This window comes from Sparus aurata, chromosome 1, assembly GCF_900880675.1.
Source record: "Sparus aurata chromosome 1, fSpaAur1.1, whole genome shotgun sequence".
In the NCBI taxonomy this organism is placed as follows: Eukaryota; Metazoa; Chordata; class Actinopteri; order Spariformes; family Sparidae; genus Sparus; species Sparus aurata.
Window position 1 is genome coordinate 26,656,362 of NC_044187.1, and position 9,767 is coordinate 26,666,128.

Here is a 9,767-nt window from a genome sequence, read left to right on the forward strand (position 1 = left end):
TTACCTTTTAATTATGATTTCATCTGGCTCCTGATTAGTTGTACAAGAGGAGAAAGGGGTCATGATAATCAAGGTTTTTGTCCAAGTGCAAATTATATCTTGTGTGCAGAGCTGACATTTTGGCCCTTGAGGGTGACTCTAAGCAATCTATGGACTGAACAGGTGGATAAAACGCTCTCCTCTGCTCCACAGGATGAGGAGAAATCTGTGAGACAACGCAGGAAACTCGCCAGTGACTCCAACACCTCCGAAGTCTCTGACTGCTGACAGAGGGCCACGGAGGAGTAGGGGGACTTTAAAGACAAGGGGCAAAATTATGGGTCCATAAACTGTCAAGGCTAAAGACTTGGACGCCTCACTCAGCTCCTGCAACTTCTGGAACTCTGACATACTTTTTTGTCTTTCTTGATGAAATCACTGTTCATCCTCAAAATTGTTGAACCTTAATTGCATCAGATGGCTTCCTCACACTGGCTTCATCGATTCACATTCTGACCCCGCCGTCAAAAAGGTGTGGTCTCAAAAAAGAACGATCTTTGAAGGTCTACCCCGCCAAGCTGCTGTTTTGATCCACTTTTACACTAAACTGACCCATTGCCAGAATCCCTGCCTGCCAACTCCCAAACATGCCAAAACAGGGACTTCCACCAGTAAGCAAACCAATGAAACAGGGACACGTCAAACTTCCAATCACTCTCCTGTTTCTCATTATTAAACAGCCAGAGGGACCCCGCCTACTCGTCCCATCTGTGTCTCTGAATCTTCATTCATGGCACTCCATTATTGAGGTTTTGACGGATTTCAAGGTCCATCAATTTCCTTTGTGCGCTTGTGGGACTGAATCTGCATATGTTGCCTCTGTTAGGATGACTGTTGGTACAGAAGTGCAAAGCTGTGATTTGTTGAAATAGTAGCAGTTGAGCTGTAGCTATAGGTGTCATGTAGGGAGTCGGGAAGGGGAAGCTGTACGAGGTCGAGTTTTTCATGTAGACACTAAAGTAGAGTTTTGGTTAAATGAACAGAGGACGCATAAGAATTAAGAGGCATTTAGAGAGAGAAACACATCAATGAATGCTGTAGAACGTTTTGAAATGTGCTTTTAAGAATGTAAAGTAAATGGACAAAAAAGAGATGGACCTGCGAGCAAAGTGTTACTTAATTTATTTAAAATTCACCCACGGTATAGCAGAGTGAGCTTGATGAGCTGTAGGTAGATTACACCGAACAGAGGATGAGGGCGATGTGTAACGCAAATCTGGGATGAATGAAATGATTTCAGTGAGTGGATGACGGTGAGATTTTGTGTTTCAGCTGTTTTGCGTGAGAGAAAGATGACGCCATTTCCACTAGTGTTCGATCAGTTATCAGGGTTAGCTTGAGCCCGCCTCTGCTCACACGAGGTCACACTGTCAAGGTACGTGTCCACAGGTTTCGTCATTTCTGTGCTTCCCGTTCATCTTCTATGAAAGCAGCCGTGCATCCCGGTAGCAGTGCATCATGTAAGGGTACACTCCCACATGCATGACATCAGCAGTGGCAGACATATTCACCGCAAAAGGCCAAAGGAAGAAAAGTAAGCATCTTTTGGCAGGGAAATTTGCATCTTGGCTTCACTTGGCGATTGTCATTCGCTTGCATGTACGTATGACCGTACCGCAAGGCTTTGGTTTTGGTGTGTAAATTGGTTGTGGTTTGAGACTTCGCTGGTCAAGATGTGAATTTGCTTCCCCGATGGATGCCAATGTTTGCCCCTTTGCACGCATAGAATAGAAGGCAATGGGAGGCGAATATTTGCCACTGTTGATTTTGTGTATGTGTGACTGTAGTCAAAGAGAGGCAATGGTTGCCCACTCTCATTTGCATTTGCAGTTGAAGTCTAGGCTAATCATGGGGGTCCAGCACGACGCGTTGCCCCCGGAATTTCCTGAACAAATATAAAAAACGTCTCTGAGTTAAAATGAAGAACAATTCAGCAGCTGCATGGCTTATATTCCACTTAAAATGTCTTAAGAAACATATGTGAACTATTGTCATAATTTTAGTAAATTTCGGAGCAGACAACCCCCAAGTGGCGTCTGTTCAATCCGGTGCAGCTTTGCCAGGGTACAGCTTGGGTTGGTCGAGCATCAATGCTGAGAACGCCCCTGTGGACACGTACCAATAGGTGCTGAAGGCTCCTGCATTCAGAGAACATGGTGTGTATGACAGCGTATCTGAGACTTACAGTAGTTAAAATCTTTGAAAACTAGCCAATAAATTATTGTCAAGGGAGAAGTGATGTACACATGGATAATCCACAGGAACTGTGAGTAATCCTTAACTTAGGGTGGGCAGAAAAACACCTCATGTAACTATTAACACTTGATTAATATGGACCTCTTGTAGAAATTGTAACAAGGTTATATTATAATGTACACATTGTTGATATTCATATATGTATATGAGGTGAAAATGTGTAAGTTGATGCTTTGCTGCAAACAAGGGAACCTTCACCATTTTTCTCCTAAAATCCATTCTGTTTTATTTATACATGTTAGCTACTGGCTTTTTAAAAATGTTTTTGTTTTTTTTTGTTTTTTCTTAATTTGGAGGTGGGGTTGTCTCATTTTAATTAACTTGGCTTTAGCTGTTTTGCACTGAAACATTTGATGTATCCCTTGCTCAGAAGATGTTTGGTTTCACATTTGCATCCACCTTGAGATGCCAAGAGAATCTAAAGAATAAAAACAGATGATAATTTAATATGCATATTGAAAAAATAAATATAATATGCATCATGTCAGGTGGCATTTGAGTTTTTTTTTCTAATACCTCTTATACCTTTTCTTGCATGTTATGAGCTCCACCATTTTAAAGTAACATGATGTAACTTTTTACCTAAATAACATGTTGATGCCACAGTGTCTTGTAACAGGGTGAATGGTGTCTCTGTCTCATCCACTCCGCTCCCCTATCACTTGTTTCTTGGAACTTAAGTGAGAGGGTGGTGATTACACAGTGATTATAAATAAAAAAAATAAAAAAAAAGATTTGTTCATGCCATGACGCTGTTTAAACCACGGCTCAACACCAAAACCAAAATTTCAGGCATGTGAACTTATAGAACCTCCAGGAGTCTTTCTCATTTCATTCATTTTTAAACCAAAAACAAATTTAATTTAGGAAGCTGTGACCTTTTAGGAAACCCACTGTACTGGCAGATATACTGTTCATCGGCTGATGAACAACTTTACACAATGACGTTTTGATAGGTTATAATTTCTGTGATTAGTAATTGTAAAGCAAAACATGGCACAGTGGTGCATTAATGTGCCACTTGATGCTTCATGTCTGAGTATGAAAAAACCTGCTTGCTATTGATTAAACAATCAGATCTCACCGTTAACATTTATTTTCTTTCACTCTTTGTGTTGTTCTGTGTTGTATTGCTGCTGTCGCACTCACTCATTCATTCAAACATCCAACACCAGATGAGTACAATACTATTCAATGTTTTTAACTGGATTTATTGAAGACAGAGAAAGAACAAACAACAGGGATGAGGCTACATCACTTGTTATTTAAAGGTCTTCGTTACTTCTCGCATCTCTGATTTTCACTCCTACAGTCTAGATTCTTTTAACCTGCAATACCAAGATATGGGGTGTGTAGGTTTTACCCCATTATGACAACGCCAACAGGGTTGAGTGACATATGAGTGTGTTAAAATGACTTCCTCACACTTTCCTGTGACTTGCTGTGTTTTCTGGTGGCTTAGCAGGTAAAAAAAAAACCTTTGAATTAATGTTAATCTACATTATATATCATTTCATGATGATCGAGGTCTAATTTAGCTCTGCTGCCCCGATGACAGCTGTATCAGTGATTATCTGGGTGAGACGCTCCAGATGTTTACTCCAATTTCTTGGTCTTCTTGGCTAGAGACTCTAAAATAGTGAACACGTTATCTGGTGCGTCCGTCTCCTCCAGTTTTGCTTTGGCACAGAAGAAAGGAGGTATGTAGTCCATCGGGTTTGAGTTGCCCAATACCCAGTTGAAGGTGCTGAAATACAAACACAAACAGATGGAACAAAAGCAGGACATCATGACGTGTACGAGGAACAACAGACTACATACAGCACAGCGTTCACTATGTTGTCACACTGATTTTTGAATGGGGGAATTAGAGTAGTTTTAAGCCTGGGCCATGTGTTTACATATTTTTGAGTGTAAATGACTTAATCCCATAAAAAAAAGTTTAGGGACTGATCCAGTAGATTGCTTCAGTCGGAAGCTGTGATGTGGGTGCCAATTTAATCCTTGAGGGCAACTTCAACTGTCCACTAGAAGTGCTAGTTCTGCCACTGTCATGCTCAGATTGTCTTTCTGAGTGTGTGACAACATTACGAGAAAGATCCTCAACACAAGCAAACAATCTTTGTTAGTCTGTCATACAATCACTAAGCCTCGTTTGGAAAAAAAAAAAAAATCCTGTGTTCCTGTAGCTGTTTTCCTCCGCTGCTTCTCTGATATCGACCCTCCCTTTCACTCCTCTCTCGATTTATTCACACTTCTCAGGTGAATTAAGGGTGCTTGTCCAAACCAGAGTAGGAGATTGTTGGAACAGTGGAAAGATGACCAAGATTGTTCTGGTGAGTTTATTTTCAATGAAGTGTGTTTTACAATGATGAAATTAAGTGTTTCTACAAATGGGGTCTGTTACCATACAGGATTACGTTGCCGCGATGGCAGCTCATGTCGCGACTGCTAGTTGAAGCAATCTACTGGACCACTTCTTAAACCTTCTGTACATATAAGTCATCTAATAGGTGAAATATAAAATGTTGGATTACTTTGAATTGTGATGATGACTAATTAGCGTTTTTCTCTGCTTTTGTCAGCTCAGGTTCTCACCTGATAGTAATCCATCCTGAGGCTGGATTGTAGGCAGTGTAGGTCATAGGGATGCAGCCAATCTCACTGAAGACAGTGGTGTAGAAGCCTGAAGACATGAAGCACAAGTCACATATGAGGGTCTAACAATAATCAGAGTGATTGAGCTGCACAAAACAACATTATCATTCAGTTACATCCTTCGTTTATACAACATGGTGAACACACAGAAAGGTTATTCATCTGGTGTCTTCTTCTTCTTCAAAGTCTGTTCAGTTTAGGATAAATGGCGAGAGGCTAAACAAGGTGTCAGTCTCTTTACTCAACACTCAGAGGGGAAACCAATACAAGGTACAAGTTAAATGTATTGTCATTTTTTAAACAAGGGTTTAAAGGCAGCCTGTCCCTCAACGAGCAGCCCGATGGCAAACGCTGGCTTGCCGAAACCAAATTGTTCAAGCTGGGTTTGTATGGAGCGGGCTTGTATGTACGGGCCTCAATGCTGACATTCTGCTTGTCCGGCCCACTCTGTTCCAGAGGCACAGTTGTGGGTCAGTGTGTTTAAAGGAGAAACTCAGCTGTCAATCTGCTCACCACCACCAGCAAAGGCAGACACACCAGCACACAAGTATAAATGCTCACTACGGTAGAGCCTAAGTGCAACCATAACACCAGCCTTTATTATAACACCATCACCAGATTCTACTGCAATCTATTCCATTTCAGACGGCTTAATTGAAGCACAAAACTAAGTTATTTGTCAAGAATTGTAAAACACTGTCAGGAAAAATTATAAAGATACCAAAAGACACTGGAGTGGGGCTTCAGAAAACACCCAGATTGAACTGATGAGAATGTCTGTTTAATGTTTTTGTTCACTCATCTACAGAAATACATTTGCATTGAAATATTTTTTGGAAATATTATGTGAATAATTGCGACTGATTAATTACAGAGCTTTGTTGTAAATAATACAGTTATTTTTTTAATTACTAGACAGCCCTAAAAATAATGTAATATAAATATGATATAATCAATTAAAACAATTTCATAATAATATCCTCTAAATTGATGCTGGTGAAACAGCAAACACGCCCACCTCACAACATGTTGAAGGATTACTGAGATCGGCAGAAAAATTACTGAATCTGAAGGTGGAATTTGTTTCATAACTCTGAAAAACGCAAAAACCAAAACTATCTGCAAGGCTAGATACTAAAAAACAAACTCTTAACTTTCCCCATGAGACAGTTTCCATTGTTGTCTGTGATATCTTCAGCCCTGGTAAATTAAAACTAGAATCCTTCACTTAGGATACAGTGTTTCTCTTACCGTTGGGGGGCAGGGCTCCATACCAGGTGTTGGCCAGCACACCCATTCCCCAGGAGGAAGATGAGCCCATGAAAACCTGACCCATCAGCTTAGCATCAGAGGGAACGTGCATGGGAACGAAGGAGTTACTCAGTTGTTTCTTCTTGCAAGAGAACCTGCTCCAGTCGATCTCATAATAGACTTCCTGAAGGGACAAAGGAAGACAGTGAATGTTGTCCTTTCACTGCTCATATCTCTGTCTGTCTTTGTGCTGAATGTCTGTAGAATTTTGTTCTTCGAACAAAAGGTCATTTACTGAATATTGGACAAAACTTTCCTGCTAAAGTAAAAGTTCTGGAAACATAAGTGTCAGAAACAATACATATGTATAATAATATAAGTATTCAGTATACATATCAGAATAATATCTATAAGATTACTAGATCAGATTTAGAGAGGCATTAATGTGTTCGTCACTATAATGCTGCAGATGGTAAAGGCGGAGCTCCCACATTACATAATGCAGTGTAGCTTAATCCATAAAAATGCATGATAATTTAATGGTTAATTATTTGGTTTAATCATCTAAACCTGCAAAGGAACTACTAACTAAAGCTGTCAAATGAATGTTATGTGGTAAAAAGTAACATATTTGTATCCAAACTGCAGTGGAGCAAAAATGGAAATACTCCAGTGAAGTTTAAGTACTTTAAAATTGTATCTTAGTCCAGTGTTTGATCAAATGTACTCAGTTGTATCCCATCACTGCATGTGTTACTCTTCATTGTCTCAGTGGAGAACATCATTCATGGACATGGGACTCTGACTATGTTGCAAAATGAGAGATTAGACACGTTGACGCTGGAGCAAAAGTGAAGGCAGGAACACAGGAGTCATTCCTGGATCAGCAGTTCGTGTGCCCCAGCACCACTTCCACCATGATGTCAGATAAGCTGTCATTTACATGACACAGAAGGTGGAACTGTCTCTGTGACAAAACCAACGCATTACGGTACACCAAAGCAAATCCTAAAAAACAATTTTGACATACTAGATATAGAGTGATATACCTGACTGTAAAGCATCAGCCTGTCCACAGCAAACGTCTCATTGCCGGAGATCCCGTAGTTCCTGACCCGCATCCTCTGACCAAAAGAATCATAGCTGACTGTTCCTGTGGAGCCCATTTGTCCGTCACCAGTCATCTGAACAAGACAGAGAGCAGAAAGTGAAGGAGAAGACAAGAATGTGACACGGGTCCATCCAGGAGAGATTCTACAGAAAGCAGACTCACCACAGTGATTCCTCCAGACATCAGCGCTGGACTGACTGTTGAAGAGGAAATCAAAATGTTTAAGACATTTATAGTGGGAAAATTTTTGAAAATTAACAAACTAGAATAATTTTCATGTTGATTTATTGTTCTGTAAAAAAATTATTTACTCTAATCCCTCATTATTAATCGTTTTTCATAATCTGAGCACACCAGGTGGAACTTTACACAGGAAGTCAGTTGCATTTAGGGAACTTTGGATATCATTACCATTTTGTTTGTTTAAATACCATATTTTACAACAGGTGGCCCATAGCCCACCGTTAAGATTCAGTTTTGGCACCCCTGGTTTCAAAAAGTCTCTGTAAACTCTGTAATCTGAAACTCAAAAAAGAGTAAATGACCTGCCTTATTTGTATTTGATCACTGTGTTTGCAAATTGAACTAAAAGTCATACTTGCATAAAAGTGGAGATATCATGTTAAAATATTATTTTAATAAAAGTGAAAGTCACCCATACAAATAATACTTGAGTGAAGTGATATTATATTTACTTGTTCCTCAAAATTAGTTTTCTTTTAATAAATGTACTTAAGAATCATGCAAGTAAAAGTACATTTGTTTACATGTATACTGAATACTCTGGGTCAGATCTGAGATCATGCATTTTTCTGATTAAGAGAATCAGTGTTTTTTCCGTTCCGTTCCATTTTCTACTGCTTTTCCGTGAGGGTTGCGGGGATGTTTTCTCCCCCTTCTTTCAGGGGGGTTACTGGGGCCAAATCCAGTTATCTATGGACTGATGGCGGAGGCTGCCAGACAAGGTGCCAATTGCACATCAGGAGCAATTTTGGGGTTCAACATCTTGCTCAAGGATACTTCAACATGCAGCTCAGTTCCACCCCAGGGGAGCCGGGATTTCGAACCAGCGACCTCCCGATCACTAGTCCACCAGCACTACCCACTGAGGTACAGCCAGTAGCCAGTGTACAGTGTTTTTTTTTCTTACTTAAATTACAGATAAACTACATTAACAATTTGCTACTTTAGCTCTAATGCAGCCTACACCCTTTAAAGTACTAACTGAAGTTATTAAAAAATGTGGTGAGTAAAAAGAACAATATTTGCATCCAAAATGTGGTGGAGTCGAAGTATAAAGTTGCAGAAAATAAATAATATTATAAATAACCACAAAAAAAAGTACGGTATTGTACTTGTGTAAATATATGTTGTTACATTCCATCACTATTTGATGGTAAATACTATTAATTAGTCCTAACTTCGCACCATAACAGCAACATGAAAAATGTCTCTGTGGTCAGCATGTGTCTATACTCACAGCAGGGTTTGGGGTCCTGGGCGACAGCAGAAGCCAGCAGCAGGCTGAGGCCGGACAGCACACCGATGAAGTTCATGTTGAGGAGCTTTAGGAGCCTGATGAGGGAAATGTGTGAGCGCTCTGTTCTCAGGGGACGACACACACCTGTATATATACAGCGTACCTGCTCCCAGCTGGACACACTCACATCACATGAGTCCGCAACCCCGATGATGGAAAATGTGACCAAATAATTTACAGCCCTCGTTTGTGAACGATGGTGTGACATTTGACCAGACTGTATATGATTGTGCAACACATCACATGCTTGTTTTTATGTTTAAGCACCGAGCATTTCTGATGTCATGGAGATATTATGTTTGCCCTTTAGTCTGAATGCATTTTTAATTGTTGCACATAATTTTTTCCACATCAGAGACAAATTGTCTTCAGGTCAAATGCTTTTTATAATGTTCTACGTATTTCAAGACTTTGGAAAGCATTGTGGCATCTTTGCATTGAATGCAGCACTGACCTCTTGATTAATGCATTTCTTTAACTTTGAGGAGTAGGCATTTCATTGTATGCATGCTTTAAAGTGTTTTCTAAACTTGAAATGATTGATTCCTTTGTTTTCTGCATGCAATAATGTCACGTTTCACTCAGTTCCTTGTTCAAAAGCAAAAGTAGCTGCATATAAGGAGCTCATCCAGCCTGCTAGTCAGTTTGGCTGCAGGTGTAAGTATTCCCACATTATGCACCTGCCCTTTTCTCAGCCTGCTTGGTACAGCTGTAGGAACCATCACACTACGTACTTTAGTTATACGTCATCAAAAAAACAATGTGCGCAGGTTGTGTGCAGATTTCATAAAGAGCCCCGATCATGTGAGAGTTGTTAAGGTGCAATAAAGCAAAAATGGAGCCATAGTCAGGGGCACCATCCTTATCTGCTGGTTCAGAAAGTCACTGAGATACAGTCCAACTCCACCTCAG

The 9,767-nt window shown here is 40.1% G+C and overlaps 2 protein-coding genes across 9 annotated transcripts in view; one reads left to right on the plus strand and one right to left on the minus strand.

The window, feature by feature from the left end:
• The window catches only part of pnpla6 (patatin-like phospholipase domain containing 6), a 31,781-nt gene extending 29,002 nt beyond the window's left edge, over positions 1–2,779 (plus strand). For all 8 annotated transcript variants that reach the window (XM_030398799.1, XM_030399223.1, XM_030399144.1 and 5 more), the window contains one exon: positions 193–2,779. In XM_030398799.1, coding sequence (XP_030254659.1) covers positions 193–267 — 75 coding nt within the window. In that variant the 3' untranslated portion in view covers positions 268–2,779. The remainder of the gene's footprint in view (positions 1–192) is intronic.
• A 706-nt stretch (positions 2,780–3,485) lies between these two features.
• Positions 3,486–8,927, minus strand: LOC115570712 (ependymin-like). Its single transcript, XM_030399438.1, has 6 exons — positions 8,796–8,927; positions 7,478–7,512; positions 7,254–7,388; positions 6,205–6,388; positions 4,894–4,981; positions 3,486–4,042 (listed from the first exon to the last, which is right to left on the minus strand). Exons 1-6 carry the CDS (start codon positions 8,869–8,871, stop codon positions 3,892–3,894), a joined length of 669 nt encoding a protein of 222 aa, XP_030255298.1. The 5' UTR covers positions 8,872–8,927; the 3' UTR covers positions 3,486–3,891.
• Between the last annotated feature and the right edge of the window lie 840 nt (positions 8,928–9,767).